Here is a 22,366-nt window from a genome sequence, read left to right as displayed (position 1 = left end):
CTTGGGCGTCATGTCTGCTGTCAAGACGAGAGCTGAGAGACAGTGATGGCGGGCCTGGTGAAGCCCCAGTGAGCAGGAGGGGTCATCTTTCAGCCCACAGACAGGCTGAGAGACAGCCACATGGCAGACATCTCCCAATGACAGGCTGTCACAGACAGGAGCTCCACCATACGGCCCCGTCAGCCCCTCACCTGACGCAGCTCAGCCCACCATCGGGCCTAACTGAGCGGGATCTCGCGTCACTGTCAAACCAACACTGGTTAAAGGTGAGGGATTTGCATTTTTACTGTACGCCCCATCTGCACATCTATATTTTAAGACCAAGATTTAATTATCTATGCAGAGCTGTCAATGACCATGTCTTTGCTGCCAGCCGCTCTGAAAGGTGGAAAAAAAATACTTCTGTTCTCATAAGTGAGGTCTCTTGGAGTTATTTCACTAACTTTATTCACCGCAGTATATCATTTCCTTAATGTTTCTGCATAATTAAATGGTAAAGACGTAAAGAACATATTTCAGAGTGATTTGCTGTGAAAGGCTTTGTTATAGAAAACATATGGAGTCAGAATGGTTCAGTGATGAAATGATCAGGTCGCATGCCTGAAATGCCTTATAGTTGTTTTGAGCTAAAGTTTGTCTTATTTGTAAAAACAGTCATATTACACAAGGATGAAAACTCCTGTGTACAATTTAAATAAAAAGAAGAGGCTATTGTATTCAGAACAATGCTGGCAATAAGTCTGTAATTTTCCCTCTCTGGTCAATGGCATTGTCTGTTTTGGCAAACACGACATGTTTTTATGTGATGCGGCCCTTGTCAGCTCAACTGTGTGAACCAGTCCTGACAAAACCACATTTCCCTTTTTTTCAGATCCTATGTTCTTTCTTGTTGTTCAACATTCTAACCACTGCTGCCTCTTCTTACGTCTCCTCTTAACAGATTTGTGACTGTTTGTGAGAGTCCTAACCTGAGTCGGTGAAGGTGAGGCATGTTGCTTTGACACACAGCGAGAGTGTGATGTTACAGAGGCCGACACCTGACATGGAGAAAAGGTCATCTGTTCGTCATGGATCAAACCAGAAAACGGGACCTCTCCAAACACAGGCCGAGCAAGGGCAGGAGGAGACCAAATGGAGCCTTCATCACGCCTCTGATGGACATGTGGCTCAAACACACCCCCTCTGTGAACTCTGGGTAGGGTGGGCGTCCTGCTGGCAGGTGTCCCTTCTGATTTCAGATGCTGGGTGACAACCATGCGCTTTGGTTGGGGGAGCACAGGAAGGTCTCTGTAATGATACCATTTCAGATCAGTCTTCAGCATTTATACTGTTAGGCACTGCATAAAAATGCGCAAATCCTTATAACACTGAATGTTAAAAAAACAGACACATAAGTCAGGTTCTGAAAATTCTCCAATTACACACAAGTCAGTGTTAACATCATCATCATCATCATCATCATCACTACAGATCTTCAACAGTGTTTCACACATAACCAATAATATCAACACATTTTCTGCTTGAATTTAAACATAATGGTAAACAACTTGTTTTTCACATTGCCGGGTGAAAAATGACCTCCATAAGGAGATGTGCAGGCAAGACATAAATCTCTACTATTCCTGTCTAGTTATTTTGTCTCTCTCTTGGTCAGTTATTGATTATGGTGTGGCTGAGATTGATTTCCACTCTCTCACCCTTTCTCGCAATAAACATGGGAGACAATGGTCATGTTCTCTTTGTGGGTGTGTGTAATGTGTCAGACAGACAGGCTGTGAGTGTGTATGAGGGCATAGACTCTGTTTTGTAAATGTCAATGTCTAAAGTGAGTTGATATGCGTAATCTTCAATATTTCAGTGTTCTGTACAAGTTCAATATAAGTATATAGTTTCTTTAAAAGTGTATTGTTTTTGCAAGAGTTTCTCTTTGCCTTAGTTATGATGCCATTTCAAGCTTCCTTCTGGAGTGAATAACAGTCCTTGGTTTCGATTTAAGTGTGATCTATGTTGCAGTAAATGTAAAAAAAAAAAAAAAAAATCAAAGATGCTCTCATACAGATCCGTGGCAGCAGGATGATGAATGATGTAGATGAACAGCATGCAATCTCTTCTTGGGTCAAAGCATCCACCCAACTTATGAGGCACTTTACAGGGCTTACACAAACTGAAAAATGTCAAAAATCAAATTAAAGCAGAAGGAAAATGTATAACTGATTGAATTTTCATTATTTTCATCCATCTCACTAGACAAAAAAAATTGGACACATTTCAGACATCTCCATGTCCGAGCCTACGAAAACGTGTGTTGACAGGATGACAATTACAGCTGCTCCAAAGCACTTGGACATTTGCACCATCCTTAAAAATGTATAGTTCATTGTGAAAAGAAGCAAATCTTAAAACAAGTGACACGGTTCCAGATTTCTTTTGTTATTCTTTCAATAGATGGCTGATGGGTTTTGTTGAATTATCATTTGTGCAATACCTTTGTACATCTTTGCAAGCTTGCATCCAAAATGCTTTTGCACACTTCTGTTGAGTTAACAAAAGAAAATCTGCTCTAGACTTCATATTTCTACCTCTGTGATTTACAGTACCATCAGTGCAGTGCTTTAATCTCTATATGTTTACTAGCATAATACTTTATTTATTTATTCAATAATACGATGCACTCCCCCTCCCCCTCCCCTTACAGTGTTTGTGTAGTAATATGTTCAAATGCACAGTAAAAAATATAGATTTTTATACCACAATTTATACCTTGATTATTCGTATTGGTTCATTTATTTATCTATTTATTCACAGTGCACCTTTAAGACTTCTATATGTTGACTTGTGTACTAAACAGGTGTGCTTAATTGCTCTGAGTGTTCAGGGTTCTACATTAGAACCACTAAAAACCCCAAGAAGATTTTTAGAGTGTAGCATCACTTATGATTTTTGTGGCTCCAGGTTTGTTTGTACTGTTTACCTCCCTGACACTACCACATTTGATTAGAATATTTGTGAAAATCTCTTATTTGAAAGTCCTCTGTGAGTCTGCAATTCAAAATTAGAGTCTGAATTGTCAGTCTTCTGTTTTGATTTTTGGTAAACGGTAGTTGTTCGGGCTAATTCAGACATAACTACCTCATTAATGTCAAATGCAGACATAAGACAGACATTGTTCTCCTGTGAAAATTTGATTTGTTTACCCTGGCCATGGACAGTTAAAGTTTATGAATGTAATAGTTGTTTTAGAAGCAACAGAGGGCTGTTATTTGTGTGTGTCTTGAAATTTAAAGGACACATATGATGCATTTTTCACTTTCCCCCCTCTTACAGTGTTTGTGTAGTAATATGTTCAAATCTTAGTACAAAAAAATATATTTTATACAATTTAGTGTGCCTTTAAGACTGCCATATTTAATGACTTTTGCACTAAACTGATGTGTTTAATTGTTCCTCGTTCCAGTAGTAATTAAGGCTGAAACACTCTATATAATTTTAGTGTAATTGGGCAAAACTAAAGTTCTATAGGCTGAAAAGACAAATATGAGTGTGTTGCTTTTTGTAATAAACATAAATAAATAAATAAATGTTGCTGCACCAACCCTGAAATGGATATGCAGCAAAGAAGAAAATGATGATGATGATGCCTAATGAAATACATATATCTCCAAAATAGCAACTTTACAGAAGAAAACTTTCAATGGAAGTTAATGTAAAAAGATTTAACTTCAAGTAATTTAAGAGCATTTATACGAATCAATTCACCAGTATTTTTGGCACAATAAGTAAGCATGTTTTTCATTAGACAGCAATGATATATAAACTGTATGGAGTCTGATTAATTGAGCCCATTTTAGACATTAGTTTAGAAGAAATGTATGGTGTTTCTGTTTATGCTGTGTATCCCATTTCATATTCTAGTCATATTTTGCTCTGTGACTATTGTGATTTAACATTTAATAGCACACAAAATTTTTCCCTCAAAATGTGCCTTTTAAATGCATTCCCAGTAAATATTTAGCCGTTGATTCAACGTTGAAATAACGTAATGACTGTCGTCTAATCAACGTTCTCTTAAGGTTGAAAATGAAAGTTGAAAACACGTCCAAACACAGACATTGAAAAGACGACTATTAGACGTATTTTGGACGTCCACTGACGTTATTAATTGGTCCCGAAATAAATAACTTGTATAAAACGCATTTTGGACGTCTACTGACGTTATCGATTGGTCACCACTTAACTAACTTATTAAGATGGATTATGGACGTCCATTGACGTTTAAAATGTGTCCTTGACGGACAGACTACTTTTAGACCTATTTTGAACGTCCAGGGACGTTCCTTGTTTACTGGGTTGGCTGCTTTTTATAATGTTTAGAAAGCAATTATAACAAAAACCTTATCCCCCAATTTGCTCAGGCCTACATACTGACCTTCATGTATTTAGTCTAGTCTTGCCTCCAGTTTGTGTGAAACAAATTAGCAAGATCATGTTTATTTGCTGTTGCTCTGCTTCTGAGTGTGTCCTCCTCTCAGGGGTGTTCCATTTACAAGATTTCTCAGTTTAGCCAGATAACTAAAGCCGAAAGTAAAATGTGCCCAGAAGGTAGAGTTACAGTCCACAACTTTGGGCTTACTTTGTGTAGCTAACTTATCCTGCTTTGTGGAACAGCCCCCTGGCTTGTGTGAATGGTGTGGTGAGGGATGTTGTGAGGTGGGAGGGAGTGTCCCACTCTCTTCGGTTGAGGCAGATCTCGGTTGCAGACTTTTGAGTGACGTGTTCAACCTGAGGCGTGCCTGAGTGCCCGCTGTTCGCTTTATCGTCGGAGCGTTGGACCCTGCCTCTCTCTCTCCCTCTTTCTCTCTTCTTTCTCTGTGTCTGAACAAAGAGTCGTGTAAACAGTCTGAGAACGTGCCACCGTAACCTTGTCCGCCGATGTAGCGCCCGTCCACCAAGCCGTGTCTCAAAGCAGCGGCGAAAGAGGAGAAAAGCCGTGTCTCGTGTGAAGGGCGAGGAGGCGTCCCTCCGTTAGCCGTTAGCTTTGATCATGACCAGGAGGAAACAACACGCGCCGAAGCGCGCAGCAGGTAAGACTTCACCTCAGTACTCGCACTAAAACTACAGAGAGCCTGGTCTTCTACACATTCTTCATATTTCCCCACAGGGGCTCGCTTTCGTTTCACTTACTCAGAAAATCCCTTAGTGGCTTCTTTCCACCATTGACAACTTTGGGTTTTTAGAACTCATAAAATCACTTCCTAGTACTGAAAAGATTTGCTGGTGTTATTTGGTATCTTTTATTTTTTGTTACATTTGTCTTTTATCTTTGCCTCCTAGGGCACAGTGTAACCAGGTTTATAAATGTGATATGGTCAGGGTTCAGGATTAGAACCACCCAAAGAAAAACTTAAAAAGGTTTTTAGAGTGTAGCATCACTTATGATTTTTGTGGCTCCAGGTTTGTTTGTACTGTTTACCTCCCTGACACTACCACATTTGATTAGAATATTTGTGAAAATCTCTCATTTGAAAGTCCTCTGTGAGTCTGCAATTCAAAATTAGAGTCTGAATTGTCAGTCTTCTGTTTTGATTTTTGGTAAACGGTAGTTGTTCGGGCTAATTCAGACATAACTACCTCATTAATGTCAAATGCAGACATAAGACAGACATTGTTCTCCTGTGACAAGAAAATTTGATTTGTTTACCCTGGCCATGGACAGTTGAAGTTTATGAATGTAATAGTTGTTTTAGAAGCAACGGAGGACTGTTATTTCAAAGGAAATTGCTTTTATTGTAGGTGTGTGTGTGTGTGTGTGTGTATGAGAATGAGTGAGTAAGTGTGTGTAGAAAGGGGGTTTAATGGAGGGGTATGGCTTGCTCCGTTAGACTGGCCTGTCAGAACAGCTTTGTCTCATGTTGGATTTAATTGTTATCCCCGTGACAGCCTCATCCATCAAAGGCTTTAATGGTCAATCAGAGCGAGGCCATGTGAGTGCTCTCATTCTTTTCCCATACGCTTGCTGGGGCTTTTATTTCATCAGAATGCTTCAGTGGGATCTACACATTTTCATGGACGTGGAACAGTAGCAGCAGTTGTTTTATAAGTGGGGACTGAAATTACTCTTGGTTATTGGATAATTTTCGTCCAGTTTGCTCAGAATTAAGCCAAAATATATTTATTATACATCGGGTGTAGTTATATATAAATATTAATTTTGGGTTAGTACTAATTCACGAGAAGACATATCTATTTAAATTTTTGTTTTCTTATGACTTTCGCTCTCACTTTGGTTTCGTGAATCTCGTAAAAAGGAAAGTTGTTCTGCCAGCTTCATTAGTACACACCTAATTAGCTGTAAACTTGATGGATTCCTGACAGCTGTAGTAATTGGAGATGACAATCTCCGTGCCCCGTCACCAAGTCAAATTAGGTTTTGGGTGCTTGGATGTAATCAAGTTGATATTAGCTACTATTGCAGCCGTTTGCTATTGCTTAAATCTAATTTAGCACTTCAGGTGAAAAATGAGTTTTTGTTTTCAGCTTGGAATGGAGCATTCCCAATCTGTTACAATGAAACTAAAATTAACTGAAACTATTTCTCTGTAAACATGTCAATCATTGAATACATATATATAATTTCTGTAATTAAATACCATATCTATTCTGAACAAGTGTACTTTCTTCCAACCCAGTCATTTGGGTGGTGCCTTTTCAGTCAGGGTTAATTAAAATGAGTTCATCAGGCACAACCACAAGGCTCTTACAGGCCACTCTAACCAAAACACTTCTCAGAAAATCTAATCCAACTCCCACACCAGCTTTGGGCTGGATTCCAGGCCTTGCTTTCTGTCTCTGTGGGGGAGATCAGAGTCTGTCAGATCTGAGGTGTGGAGGAGGTCATCCGGACAGGCAGCCATCAGTCATGCGTGAGTGACGCAGAGACTGCTTTTGATGAAGGAGGTGATGAAAGGGAGGGAAGCTATAGAGGCCCACCATTTTGTAATCACACACCGTGTCAGCATTACTAGATGTGTCTATAATCGTGGCCATTAACTCCCAAACCGCCAAAGTACCATGCGTTAACACCAGTGGTCATCTAAAGGCTAGATTATAGTTACTTACACACAGAGGAACTCACAGACACCCTCAGACATTGACCTAATCACTGTATGGTTGTTTTTTTTGGGTGGAGGCACAGGAGGTGGTGCTTATATTAAGTCTTTGCTTTCACGTAATGGATGTTCTGTCACCATACTCCTGCAGTGTTGAGTGATGTACTGGATCTATGCGTCATACTGCATCTGTAATGAACTTCCATAATGATCTGGCCTCCCACAGTGATTGACATATGCCTTTTGAGCTCCATCACACAGGCCTTACTCCTGCCATGAGGACTCCGGCACTATGGCCAGGAGCAAACAGCAGGGAGAGGATAGGTGAAAAGACTCCAGCTGTCCTCACACATTCTCCAGATGCTCAGTTATAAAACTGGGAGTTTTCAGAATTGTGGAAAAAGTGAGTTTGGTGTATTCTCACTAACATATCAAAACCTCAGTATCTTCAAAACTCTGTAGGACTTCTTTATCATTTTAGAATGAAAACTTGGCCACTGCTCTTTGATTTGTCATGATGATGATGAATGGAACAGTTGAAGTCTAGGCCAATATGTTTATACTGAAAAGCGTTCACATTAGGAACATTTTTAACTTTAAAGTAAAATAAGCATTTCAAAAGGTCAAAGGTATTGCAACAACACTGAGTATGTAACAATACAAAATCATTTATTAAACTAGTATCCTATATTGTATTCTGTGATCTAGTAATGAATGAACTGATCTGTGATACTCATTGTCTGAATACCCTCTTGAAGCCTTCTAAATGTCATGCAGTTGCACAAAACTTTCACCATTGTGGCAGGAGATTGACATCTCTTCACTGTAACGACAATGGAGACATCAGTCTTCTTTTTGGAAAAGAGGAATGCACCTCCTTTCTCCAGAGAGGTGCTTTTTTGTGTGTGCTCCATTTTTAGGAAAGTGAGTCAGTGTATCCCTCAGGGGTCCAGAAACCAAACCCTGGTGGAGAAGATCAGCACCATGCCAAACCGTCAATTACCCTTTCAGCAGAGTCGTTAATCATGCCTCCACCCTGTACTTCTGACACTCTGACACTTGTCATCTATCACGTATGCTTTCCCAGACACACACAGGGCGGAGAGGAAGAAGTACTGCGCCAACGAGACACAACAGGACATTTTGGAATAAAGGGAGAGAGAGAAAGACAGTGTGCAGGTTGTTAAAGAGGACGATGGAGATGACGCTGAGTAGGGTCTATGGGGAGAGTGAAGTGCTGGGGAAAGTGGGAATAGTTGTGAAAAATGAGAAGAGAGCATTGAGATAGTTGTGCTGCTGAGAGATTTAAGACCCTGCTGGAGGAGAGATCTTGATTAATTGCATAAAGAGATGTATTACATGTTGAGAGAAATGAGAAAGCAAGTGTGTTCTAATTTAAGGTACTGAGAGCACAGGCATATTATTGTGTTCACACACACAAAAATACTTCCAAAGTAACAGCCATATTAAATATAAGGGAATTTATTCTATTGTGATTTCTATTGCTCTATTTAACTTTAATATGATAACAATGTGGAATGTAGCAAATTATTTAAATTAAATAAGCGCGGTTATGTGTTTTTAATATGATAGTGGCAATATGCAATTTACCAGTTTGTATCATAGACTCTAGGGGTCATGACATCTACAACACAAATACAGCCAGTTTATTATTCTATTTATTACATTTTTCAACTATCCAAAACAATCAGTGAAATTGACAAACAGGCAAAATATATCTGGCCATACCATGAAATGGCTTTCTGTGGTTTTGTAGCTTTTTAAAGCGTTAATGCTGAAATTATGCAGAACATTTGAAATATAAAATGCTTATTTTATAAATCTGTGTGCAGGTGGTCTAGAGACATTTCTGAGATTGTGTGTGTCTGTGTGTATACACATGATCATAAAATGCATTTGTTCATGCCTGCACATTCCTGCCCTGGCTTAGAGTGACATGCATCACTCAAGCTTGGCTGGCCTCAGTATGAACCCTACTGTGCTCTCCCACAGCTCTGTGATGGATGCTCCTCTAACGAAAGAGATTAATGAGAGGTAGGAGACTTGCAGGGCCATTCATCACAGTGAATATTATTTAGACGGGCCATGTAAGCCTGTAACCTGAGAGTCAGAGAGGCAGAGACAGCCTTAGATGCATGCTCTATGATGGATGGCCTTGCTTTCTTTCTTTTAGTTACTAGACACCAGCTGTCTAGCGGGTGGCCGTTATAGGATTGTTGCAGGACCCCTGTATTTTACCCTAAACTTACTCACTGCTGATGCTCTGCCTGTGTCAGCGTGTGAAATCAATTCCTAGCTGCTAAGAGCTAATTAAGGGAGTGTAACTTGGGGCCAAAGCTTAGCTAGAGAGGAGAAGAGAGGCTGTTCTGTTTTTATGTTAATTTTTCCACTCCCCACCTCTCACCTTTTCCCTCTAGAGGGGAATTATGATTGAAATCCATCTTGCAAAACCCTTTGTTGCTAGGCCATCATCTCAACAGCTGCTGGCTTTGACTCCTACAGAATCTCTGCCAGTCACTCTTGGCAGCTGAGACACATCAGACATACCATTGTCAAGGTGAAAAACAGAATCAAAGGCAAGCAGAGTGATAATTAGAGAGAGATGCCCCCTGAAAGTGCATATGGGGTCAGGTAGAATTTCAGTAGGTGGAGTACTACATCCTTGTGCTTGCTGTTAAATATTAGCATGAAGTGTTCTTTACTGAGGAGAGACTGAGTAAACAAAAGAGATTTATTTCTTCTATAATTATAAATGATCTATTGCATTTTAATTTGATGTATAGTACATTTACACATCAGTCACAATTGAATTTGTCCAAACACTAGATCAGAAAATTGGTACGTGCCTTGGCCTTTTCTTAAACATTGCAGCAAAAAAAATCTAAATTTATGATAAGCATTAAGAAGCATATTTTAATAAGAATTTTATGTTTACCCCAAGGCAGGTATATAGAGTGGAACTCAGACATGCCTGTCATCCAGTGATAACACGAAAGAATGATCAGCATCATACTGATTTGATATTTTACTTGGAAAAATGCCTCTATTAGCATTGCCTCAGGCATGCACAATTTTCCAAGTCATTCCCAATCTATATCACTCATACTGAGCCTTTGAGCATGTCATGTAAGCCGGGGATGACAAATTCTGTCACCTTTGGAAAATAGACCTGAGTAAAGTGGATCTCGCTATGACTGAAACTAATCAAGTGTCCAGTACTTCATCTTAGCTCTGTATGGCTTCACCATGTTTGTGAGCTATTTGCCTTAAGGTGGATATTGCTCTAGCTATATCATTTATTTATTTATTTTATTTACTATAAAGCCTCATATCGCTAAATTGTATGTTGTACATGTAGTGTATTACAGGACATTCTTAAGAATGTGACAGCCACTGACCAGAATAGTTTTTTTTTTTTAAGAGCAAAGTTTTTATTATTTTTATGGTGGATAAAAGTTTTCTATTTTCTTATATTTGTGGATATTTCAGAAGATTGATCTGTTGATCAGTCAGATGGGCAAAGGCATAATTAGGCATAACCTAATTCTTATGTGTTGTTGTTGTTGTTTAAAGTGTGATGCTTTCAGAAGTGGTGTGGGGGCTAATGACTTGGCACATGGAGCTAGACATAATAGTTAATAAATCAAGAGGTGGACGCCTGTAAATTCTCCCTCTGGCTTTTTTTTTCAGAGCTCGAAGCACACATCACATTTTATTAACTAAATAAATTGCTTTGGTTGTCAATCAAGGCTGAGAGATTAATTGGTTATGGTACTTGCCTCTTGAGATGGATTATAATTCATTTGAGGCTGCATTTCTGCTAAGCTTGTTTAAAGACAAACACAGACTTGATTTGCATGGTTAAGTACTTTGCTGGAAAGTTTTTTCTTTAATCACAAAGTTGTGTAATTTCAGGAATGTTGCAACATTATTTTCATGCATGGAAGCTTTTATTTATGAATGCACAAGAATGCCAGAATATCAATATCCCCATTTTTTAAAAATTAAAATAATGTTTATATGTGATCACTATTTTTCTACATTTGTCACACTGTATATATTCCGCTGTATTACTCTGTAATGGTTATCAAGATAGAAGGTGTCAATGATCATGCCATTTGACCAGTGGTGTCCATGCAGACATTTCTGTACAATTTTAATCAAAGTCAGCCTCAGCCCACTATTCTCATATTGGTGTATTTCTAATTTAAATTAACCCTCCCACATATATATATGTGTGTGTGTATATATATATATATATATATATATATATATATATATATATATATATATATATATATATATATATATATATATGTTTATATATGTTTATATATATATAAAACAGTTATTCCTAGAAACTGTTTCAGAAATGAAAGTTACAGATCCAGTGCCTTTGTCCAAGAACAGAGCAATTTTCTGTTTAGAGCTCTCTATGTCACCATAATTGTCTCTGGGATATGAGCGGGCAGGAAAATGATCATGTCATTGTATTTACACCTGGTTCACCCTCTTTACAAGCTGCTTTAGAATCCTTGCCAAACCAGGCAGTTCAAATGACATTTTTTGATCAAGGCTGTCAGGAATGATCAGAGGAGATTGGCAGGTAATGGATACCTAGTGACAATCCAAATCTAGAGGGGGAATAAGACTGGCCTGCACCTGCCAGTTATCCTTTAAAGCCCCAGCCCTGCAGGCATCCTGCTTGACATCTAGTGAGGGGCTAAATTAGAGAAGCGCAGCCTCATAAGATTGTGTATTATCATTTGAAATGAGAGCTATTTGTGCTTTAACACTCTCTGTCCTGTTAGATCTCGTGTGTACAATCAGAGCGAGAGAAAAAGAGAGAAATGTGTGGGTGCTTTGACGCATTTGAATTGCCTTTGCATTAGGACGAAAATATCTGACAAATCTAACACTTTCCATTAGAAAACAACCTGACACCAGCAACTTCAACACAAACTGTGCACATAAACAAGAATGAATAGAGGGGAACGGAGAAGGGCAAGTTTGGTGTGGCTTTCAAAGGAGCGTTTGTCCCACTTACAGAGTCAGAGTGACAGTGTCGAACTAGTAGGGGACAGGCTGTCAAGAAGGGGGAATGTCAGTCCTAGGGGACGGTTGGTGGATGGGTGCTTCTGAGCTGAGGGCAGCTGGCAGCAAGAGGGGCGACTATGTCCCCTTGAATCTGTCATATAGAGGTGCTCAGCCAGACACCTTTCTCCCCACACGTCACCTGTCCAAGGTGAATAGTCGTCAGGAGGGATTCGAAGTGACAGGCGGCTTATGCATTGCTATCCTGTGTCTTTCCTTGTAACCTCTCAATGTATCCGTCCACCTTTTCCTTTCCCTTCTCATCTGTTCAGCTGTGCACAGGTGTGTTGATATGTGGAGATGTAGAATAAATGGTAGCAGCTGCCTGCTTTTCACAAACAATAACATGCATTTCACCACTCCTTTTAACTCTCTGAAAACCAAGATATTTGGAGTAATAGAAAGTGGCATGTTGTCCATGCATAACTGGTCATTTCAATAGCATGCATATAGTTTTGCTAAGTTGGAAGGGAAAGTTGCAGGTGATTTTTCCCACTTCTGTGAATTATTGAAAATAAAATTTCTATGAAAGGTTTTATGCATTTCATATATTCATATACTTTTGCTGTGCATCTTTTTGGTTGCCTAGAAACACGTCTTTCATTGTTACATTGTATTATGTGCACCTGATCAGACTTTCAAAGTCTTGGCAGTTTTAGTTTTTTTTTTTTTTAACAAAATGTGGTTTCTATCTGGTTGGTGTAACTGTTATAACAAAAACTATGAAAGTTCATTATGGTATGATTATTACCAACCAAATAAATCAAGCTATCTGAAATTATTGGGATACTCTTTTATCTAGTACTCAAGGATCAACTACTTAAACGACACACTAAAGAAAGCACAATAAATTCACCAGTTTTGGCCTTATAAGTTGCTCCTTATTGGCATAGGGACTCAGGGTGCTACCTCTGAAACATGATCTCCCCCAAGGAAGTTATTAATCTGGAAGTTATTGCACATGTACAAGTTCAAATCTAGTCATTTTCAGAAGCTTAATGGTTGTTTCTGTCTGCCAATAATACTGATGAAAATATACTTTTAATAGTGTGTTATGTGGACCTACCTTATTTGTATTTATTTTTTCTTTCCTTTTTCTTTCTAGCCTATGATTCTGAAGACGTTAAAGAGCCTGACAAGCAAAATGAAGTCATGGAAAGTCAGCACTCAGCAGCTGAGGGCAACACATTGAACAACAAAGATTTCAACAAAAAGGAGCATCTTTTCCAAAATTCAAAGAATGAGCAGTGCACTTCAGCTCCTGAAGCTTCAGATAATGACAGTGATTCACACATTCATGATTCAAATAAACTCCTTTCAGATGCTGAAATCACTTCCATGAAAAATAAGGACAAATCTGTGAAAGACGGTCTTATTGGGGGCTCTGAGAAACCTGAGTGTGGTTCAGATAGTCTGGAACAAATAAAAGCCATTTATAAAAGTTTCCTTTCTAACTCCTATTGGTCCTCACTGAGTCTGAATAATTCTCGGCCATGTGCAGAGAAAACATCTGAGACTAATAATTGTAGCAGCAGCAACAGCAGCCCTGGAGGTGGGTGCTTTGACTGGCACCAGTCTGCAGTTGCAAAGACTTTGCAACAGGTTTCTGAAAAACAACTTCATCCAGCAAGTGAGCCAAGTCTTTTTAGCACAGTTCAGCTCTACCGCCAAAGTGCTAGACTTTATGGGTCCATTTTTACAGGTGCAAGCAAGTTCCATTGCAAAAGCTGTAGTGCATCTTATGACACACTGGTTGATCTTACAGTTCATATGAACGACACTGGACACTATAGAGATGACAACCACGAGAAAGCTGGAAAAGGTGCCAAAACCTGGTCTAAGCCACGTAAACGTTCTTTATTGGAAATGGAGGGAAAAGAAGATGCCCAGAAGGTCTTGCGCTGTATGTACTGTGGGCATTCTTTTGAGTCCCTCCAAGATCTCAGTGTGCACATGATCAAGACGAAACACTACCAAAAAGTGCCTCTGAAAGAATCTGGAGCATCCATTGGTGGAAAAGTTGTCACCCCTTTCAAAAAGAGAGTTCCGGTAGAATTAAATATTACTAAACCGAATGCCACAGAGCTTAAAGGATGTTTTAAAGAGACTCAGGTAAATGATGATCCACACCAAGTTTCTGATCCGACTAAAAAGGATAGTCTCACTGACCAAAATGGAATGAGGAACACCTTCCAGTTGAAATCACAGATTCTGGGATGTATGGAGTGTGGCAGTTCCTACAACTCTTTACAACAGTTAAGTACTCATATTATGTTGACGGGGCACTTTGTCAGAGGCAGCAACTATCTCCGAAAAACAGACAAATTCCTTTCAGATCAATTTCTCTTTCCTGCTACCGTTAAAAGAAGTGATGAGAAGACCCAAAAAGAGACACAAGATTTGTCTATACCTTCACCAACTGGAACAATAGAGACACCACTTACCTCATGTCCCACTGAAAACAATACTAAGGATGAAATTCAAGGGAAGGTCTTACTGCAAGAAAGAATTTGCACAGAAACTGCAGTTGGGAATAATGTTGATGAGAAAGGTAGCATGTCTTCCAAATTTGATTATCTTACTGAAGATGATCTGCAAGAGAGTCCAAAACTCCACCTTGATATCCTTAAGTCACTGGAAAATACTGTTACATCTGCCATCAACAAAGCACAGAAAGGAACACCAAGCTGGGGAGGATACCAAAGCATTCACGCTGCTTATCAGTTACAGAGTAACATGAGGCCTTCTCTGTATAACTCTGGCCATGTTTCTTCCAACAAACTGGCAAATGGTATGGAAGTACAACTGTCAGACAAAAGCCAAATGGGGATCTCTCCAAACCCCTCACAGGGAGCCTTTTCACCCACTGTGAATCTACATGAAATGGAGGAGTTGGTGAAGAAAGTAACAGATAGGGTTGTTGAGGAACAAAGAAAAAACACTGATGAGCAAAGTTCTCGACAAACTCTGTTAATTAATTCTCCCTCAAGTACCGACAGGAATTCATCCACATCTAGTTCCCCGAGAAAAGAAAGTTGTGAAACACTAGGTAACACAGATAGCAAGGTTGTGGACCCTGAGAAAAGCAATGATGTGAGGAGTCCAATAAAATGTATAGAAGACATTGCAAAACCCCCTTCCTCTTTGTCATTGTGTGAGGATAGTGCTGTGATAACTAACCACCCTGAGCCAAAAAAACCCTTTGTTAGTCCTCTGAATGCCCTTCAGACAGTAATGAATCTTCATCTAGGTAAAGTGGCCAAACCTGTAAAACCTGTCCAGGATCCTATGAGTATGCTTCTCAAGATGAGCAACACCATGGCAGAGAGGGTTGCAGTGGCTGCAGCACCAACAGCAACCTCAACACTAGAGCCATTAAATCCAGACTTTCATGACACTGACAAAGATCAGCCAATAGATTTATCCCGAGGTAAAAGAAGACCATGTTTAACAACGTCTCTCCCAGGTAAAGTGCTCAACTCTTCCTTGTCTAGTACGACCAGGACAGATTTATCTGATATTTTATGCACTCCAGTCAGCCCAGTGCATGAAAGTGCCCTCGCTGACATATCAGACATGCTACGGAATTTGTCAGATGGTCACATGTCAAAGCCTGTACATTCCCATAAAGCAGAGCGGTCCGAGATTGAAGGTGCCCACACACCAGATGATGGAGATGATGTATCTGTGTTGCACAAACGCAAGGGCAGGCAGTCTCATTGGAATCCCCAACACTTGCTGATTCTGCAAGCCCAGTTCACATCCTGCCTCAAGCAGACAGCTGATGGGAAGTATGTCATATCAGACTTGAGCCCCCAAGAAAGAATGGTCATCTCACGTGTTACAGGTCTTTCTATGACAACTATAAGCCACTGGCTAGCCAATGTGAAATATCAGCTAAGACGAACAGGTAGGACCAAGTTCCTGAAAAATGTTGACTCTGGTCACCCAGTGTTCTTCTGTAGTGAATGTGCCGTACAAATTCAAACTCGTTCAACATACCTCTGTCACCTTGAGTCACATCTTGGCTTCCGAATGCGGGACCTGGCAAAGTTTTCTTTTGAGAACTTCAGCAAGAAGATTTCAAGGCATTCAAAGGACTTATCCCAAAAAGCTGACGTGCCTCCCCAGTCACCGGCCATGAGTCCGGAGCAGTTGTACTCTGTGTAAACACTAAGACCTAAATTAGTCCTAAATTTCACAAGCGAAGTAGCATGACAGAATGAAACAGATTTAGGGTTAGTTTATAACGATTCATATACAACAAATATGGTCTGTGTAAATTGTACAGGATGTATATCATACTTTGACAGACAAATTGTATTATCATATTGTTATCATAAACAGTTACTGATCATCTGGTATGATTTTCAAGAATAGTTTATAATAAATGAAGTCTTTAATTCCGCTTCTAATAAAGTGGTTGGCAATATATAAATTATTATTTCTTATTTTTTCTAAATATTTTCTTTTTTTTTTTTCTTGATTTTTGTAGAGTTGGGGGTTCAAGAACTGTTACTATGTATAACTACTGTACATGTACAGGGCTAGTTTAGTTTCAAATGTTTAAATTAATCTTAATTTTTATTTATGTATTTGGAAATTTGTTGTCAGTTGTTGAATCCATGTTTTTTGTCTGTGTTTGTTTATGCATAAAAATGTGCAATCTCAATTTTAACAGCAAACCATGAGACCATATTAATTTGTTGATCATGGTTGAGAATCATTTGCTTATTTTTGCAAGACAGAAAGACACGCCATTTGTCATTAGCAGTTATTGTAAGCTTATTACACACGTTTACTAGTGTATATCTCTCTACCTGTAACATCCAGTTTAATTCAGTAATATTCCTAAAGAAATCCATTCACTTTTTTTTTTTCTTAACTTCACTGAATGTATATCCATTAAATAACACAGCATGAAATTTATTTCTATATTGTAAAATGTAAAATTGTTACGTTGTAATAAACCTTGATTGCAAAATCATACTGCTGATGTTTTTTTTCTTTCCGATTTCTGATACCAATATTGTTAAAATATCTGCAGTGTGCCTTTTTCCAATTGTGGCATCAACAATTTAATAACAGTAAGCTAAGCTTTCAAGGTGAGATATATTGTGGTTTGTAATTATAATAAGATAACAAATATTTCATCATCAATGGATTAATGCATTGTTGAGTACTGTAGGTCAACCACATGCATTTTGTATTATTTTGCTTTTTTGATGGCACTGAGGAGTTAATTCTTTGGTTCAAGTAATGCTCCAGTGATGATAAAATAACTATATGAGAAAGACAGAGTAGTGCTCTCTGTCAGAGTCCCATCAGCCTGTGTCACTGCTCTAATGAATATCATCTAAATTGCTTTGTATGTTTGAGGAGTTTGGATGTCAATCTAATTTCAGCATGTACGTTGACGACAGGAGCTCCTACTAATGAGAAGGGAGCTGGGTTAGACAGCGTGATAAGCTTCACTCTGATCAGACAAGTTTGAACAAGAATCTTGACAGAAATGCCTATCAAAAAGTTCAAGCTGAAAGGAATGATTGAATTAGAAATAATGTGTGCACATTTTATGTACATGCATGATACCACTGTTTGTCATTTCATTTCATGGAAAAATTCAGCAAAACATCATAGATTTGATGAAGAAACAAGTCTGTTATGTTAGGCACTTTTGCATGCATACATATGACACTGATATTTTTTGTGGCCTGAAGGCTACGTAGCACAAAGAATCATATATATATATATTAATAAGCATTCCACAAAGACAACTGACAACTACACTCTAAAATAAGAACAAACCCGTCAGATGTGCAGCCTGTTTTCTGTGATTTTATGTATACTTCACATCGCTCATTATCATTGCATGAATTTACATTTTTAATGGGCAAAAGCAAATAAATGAATCATCGTTAAGAGTTTCCATTTCAGTTCAGCTTCTTAGAAACCATGCTCACTCTCTCCTTGGATGTCAGTTCACATTGTGGCTAGAGTCAAAATGACATGACAGTGTATGACAGCTCTGGAGGAGTCATAGGACAGAGAGGAGGTGGCTGTACTGCCCACTGCCTGACTGCCCACTGAGTCCAGATTGAGTCCACTGTGACTGAGTTACTCTCAAACTCTGCAAGGGTAGGTTTGCTCACCCTCAAATGATATTCAGTTTAATCTGAGCAACTTTACAAATAGTTTTTCCCAAGCATAGCAAGTTACCACATATTCTGTTAAGAGCATATAGATTTAAATGATACCCAAGTCATCCTCAAGGATTTTCATTGTTTGAAACAATAGTGTAGCAAGGCAAAGAACGTTAACTTAAAACACAAACAAAATAAACTAGTTAATAAAAATAACAAAATACAAAGATTAGACATTGTTTAAGATATGGAACAAAATGTCTTCATACTTAATTTTGGGGCACATCTGATATATTACGACAGCTTTGAGTGTCATAAGAGCTGCTTCATTATGCATGGTTCTAATTCTAGACACTCCTAGCTGTCTGGTCCCTAGTGACCACAAAGGCCTGTATGTGTTCTTGAGTAGATCAGAGATGTATTTTGGGCCTGGAACACTGAGAGCATTACAGAAAAGTGACTAGCTGGCAGTCAGTGAAGGGATCTTATAATGCTTGGATATTAGAGCATGTTCAGTTCTTTGTTTTTGTGATTATATTAGCTGCTAGAGTTCAGTAAGCTGTAGCTGTTAATATATTTTTGTGGGGGAGGGAGACCAGCCAAAGCAAAACATTTTTGATTTGGTCCTGGTTTTGACTTCAGACCTCTGGAGTGGATTTCAGCACTGAACGTCAGCCTTTCTTCCTTGCTACAAAAGAAATAAAAATATAAATAATAATAATTTGACTGAAGTATATTTTGGCACACCAATTCATCCTTTTGTTTCCTGATTTGTGACACAATAATCTATGGCACTATAGACATTCAGCAAGATAGATAAGTAAATCTGGATTTGCTCAGCATAACTGTAATAAACTGAACATTGCAACAATGTTTTTAGCCAAAAGATTTGGCCTAACGTTTTTGACCAATGTTTTTGGCCCAAGATTTGCCCTAAAAGTATTATAGAGGTTGAACAGAAGGGGCCCCAAAAAGGATTTATTCAAATGCATGACTTACAATAGTGGGGAAGTTGCCAGTCTTCTTTCAGAGAGTCCTACCCAATCTTCCAATCAGTGAAAGAGTAAGTTATGGTTTACAAAATCAAATTACAGCACTAGTACATGATGTCCTACTAGAGTCCCTGTTCAGACAAATGTCATTTAAAACAGTTTCTGTGGTGTGGTGAAGAAAACCATCCAGACTTTTTTTCTGTCCTGGCACCTTACTGGGGGAAAGAATTTCCCCCTGGGTGTGTAAATGATGCTTGCTGTCTTCAAACTCAGACTACAGACATCATTTTTAAATCTGCACTGATCTTGCACTTATTAAAAGCTGATGGTTGTTTGTTAGCACTGTTTTTTTAGGTATCTATACTGAATTAGTTTTTGGCAGGATATTAAAAGTGTCTTTTGGATTCTACCATATACAAATTAGCTAAGGTTATTTTTCTGATTCAAGAGCAAAGCACTTTTGTAAGTCTCTGGATAACAGCATCTGCTAAAATTATTAAATGTAAATTTAAAGGAAACCACAATCTGATAAATATGATTGTGATAACTGCCATTTAGAACTAATATATAACACTGAGTTAATTGCAGACCATTTTCTCATTGATATATTTTAAGCATGGAGCTACAAAACTACAGAGTAATCATACAAAACTGACAGCAACTGGATGAGGAGAAAAAGACAGCTTGGAAAAACAGCACAAATAGTCAAATGGAGTTCCACCAAAAATACCAAGCAGAGACAACAGGGAATACTTTTGTGCAGCTGAGTTTCAATTCGCTGTCATTTCCCTGGACAGCTGTCAGGAACATTCTAGTCTGATATCTGACAGATTTGCTAAAGACACTCGTTTCAGGGCACAACTCCATGTATCACTAATTTAATGCTTGATGACACGACCAATTATAGTGAGCTACATGCTCAAATAGCATGTCAAAAGCTGTGTATCAATCCATTAGTTCTTGCCTTCCAAGACATTAAGTAGTAGCTAAAGCAATATGTACAACTTTGGAAAATTTTGTGTGAAAGCTCTGCATGTATCTGTAACTGTATTTGATCACAGATTAGAAACAATGTTATATACATCCTTTCATTTTTCTCGATGGGATTTTGAATGTGAATGATTCTTGACACTGGGGCCCTGGGAAAATGATTTAGGCAGAGAATCATAAATAGACGAGGATACCTTTGCACACAGGCTATACAAATATGGTGTATTGCCTGAGTTTCTGATGTACATACCAAACAACTCAAACTCATGAAAGTTAGTCTGATGACAGAAGAATAACCATGGACTTCATGTGTAAATATTTGCAAATTAACTGTTTTCTGGAATTGTTTTTTGTTTGCCAATCAGAATAAAAGAAACATCCTGGAATCCAAGCTTTTCCAGAAAAATAGGGATGCAGTGTGATATGTAAATAATGACAGAATGCAATTATGTGCAAACTGAAAATAGTACAAAGACAACATTTCTGATGTTGAAACTATAAAATTAGAAAATTTAGATTGTTGAAGCACATATGCCCATTTTGAAATTGATTCCAGAAACACATATGGGAAAAAATTGGAATAGGAGCGTGCTTATCACTGTGCTGCATCATTACTGCTTTAACAGCACTATGTCAACATTTGAGAAGTGAGGAGACCGACAGCTATAGGTTTAAATGGGAGATGTTTTCCCATTCTTGCTTGATATAGGATTTCAGGTACTCCCTCGTTTGCATCTGCATTAAAGTATTTTTAATTTACACCAAATGTTTCTAATGGGTCTGAATTTGTTTAGCACCAATCTTTACTAGTGTACCATGCTGTTGTAATCCATGCAGAATTTGGAGTTGCACTGTGTTACAAATATAGTCAAAGCTTTCTCTTACAACAAAGAAATAGTCGTATATCAGCATGTTTCTTCAAAACCAGTGCCTTCATAAATGTGCAAGTCACTCATGTCATGTACACTAATGCATATAATAAGCTGGACTGTACCTTTCCTCATAAGCCCAGAGGATGCAGAATCTGTAATCCATAATTTTATAAATTTATAAAATTATAACTTATATACCTTATCTGAGCCCATGAAGTGATTCCTGTCTGCAGAATCCTGTCTGTTTTTAAAGCAGTGACACCTGAGGGCTCAAAGATCACAGCCAGCCAATATTTGTTTAAGGTCTTGCCCCTGGCATATTTAGATTTCTTGAGATTCTCTGAAACTTTGAATGATATTATGTACTGTAGATGAAGAAATTTCCATATTCTCTACTATTTTATGTTGAGAAACATGATTGTTGAGCTATTTATTTGCATATTATTTCACAGAATTCTTTTCTTCTGAAATACTTTGCATCTCTGAGATGCTCATTTTTAAGTCGGCTGTTACCAGTTAACCTAATTAAATTTATCGAAGGATTACACAACTTTAGAACTTAAACAACTTCTTTTGTCCTGTCATATCTTTCTCCCACCTCCTGACAGCTATTTTCTGTTTGACAGAGATGGGAAATGCCAAGTTACATTTAGGATATTCTTCATTACCTACACATATGTTGACCATTCAGCCAGAAGTGACAAGGGTGCAATCACTCCATGAATAACTAATATTTTTTATTGTATTTTATTTTATGTTATTTTTATATATAAAATCAAGCAATTTTATTGAGCCCCCCTCCAGGGTGTGATCCTGCTTTGCGCCCAATGATTCTGGGTAGGCTTTGGACCCACCCCGACCCTGAACTGGATAAGCGGTTGCAGATAATGAAAGAATTAATTAATTAATCATTTTATTGAACAAAACAGTCTCTAGAATCTCAATACATTTCCGTAGACCAATACTAGACAAAATTGTAATTATAAAAATGCTATTTAAACAAATATAAAAATAGCATGTTGTTTCCTAAAGTACTGGACGTAATTTAGTGTAGACACTATTGTAGATAGTCTGTCAGATTATCAAGTGCTTGTGTACATTTAAATTTGCTGAAATATCTGATTGCTTAAATAAAATTCTTATTGTTT

General features: G+C 38.2%; 1 protein-coding gene across 1 annotated transcript; it reads left to right on the top strand.

Annotated features, from left to right (window-relative positions):
• The first annotated feature begins 4,960 nt into the window (after window positions 1–4,960).
• On the top strand, window positions 4,961–17,138 carry tshz3a (teashirt zinc finger homeobox 3a). Its single transcript, XM_066685784.1, has 2 exons — window positions 4,961–5,081; window positions 13,327–17,138. Exons 1-2 carry the CDS (start codon window positions 5,042–5,044, stop codon window positions 16,389–16,391), a joined length of 3,105 nt encoding a protein of 1,034 aa, XP_066541881.1. The 5' UTR covers window positions 4,961–5,041; the 3' UTR covers window positions 16,392–17,138.
• Window positions 17,139–22,366: the final 5,228 nt, after the last annotated feature.

This window comes from Hoplias malabaricus, chromosome 11 (assembly GCF_029633855.1).
Source record: "Hoplias malabaricus isolate fHopMal1 chromosome 11, fHopMal1.hap1, whole genome shotgun sequence".
Lineage (NCBI taxonomy): Eukaryota > Metazoa > Chordata > Actinopteri > Characiformes > Erythrinidae > Hoplias > Hoplias malabaricus.
The sequence above is the reverse complement of the archived record's forward strand: the minus strand, read 5'-3'. Positions and strand labels throughout refer to the sequence as shown.

What these genes read in the sequence shown, in the direction of transcription:
- tshz3a (XM_066685784.1), top strand. Translation starts at nt 5,042, where the DNA reads ATGACCAGGAGGAAACAACACGCGCCGAAGCGCGCAGCAG. An exon ending in CGCGCCGAAGCGCGCAGCAG is followed by an intron (nt 5,082 to 13,326) that starts GTAAGACTTCAC and finishes TTTTCTTTCTAG; the next exon opens with CCTATGATTCTGAAGACGTT.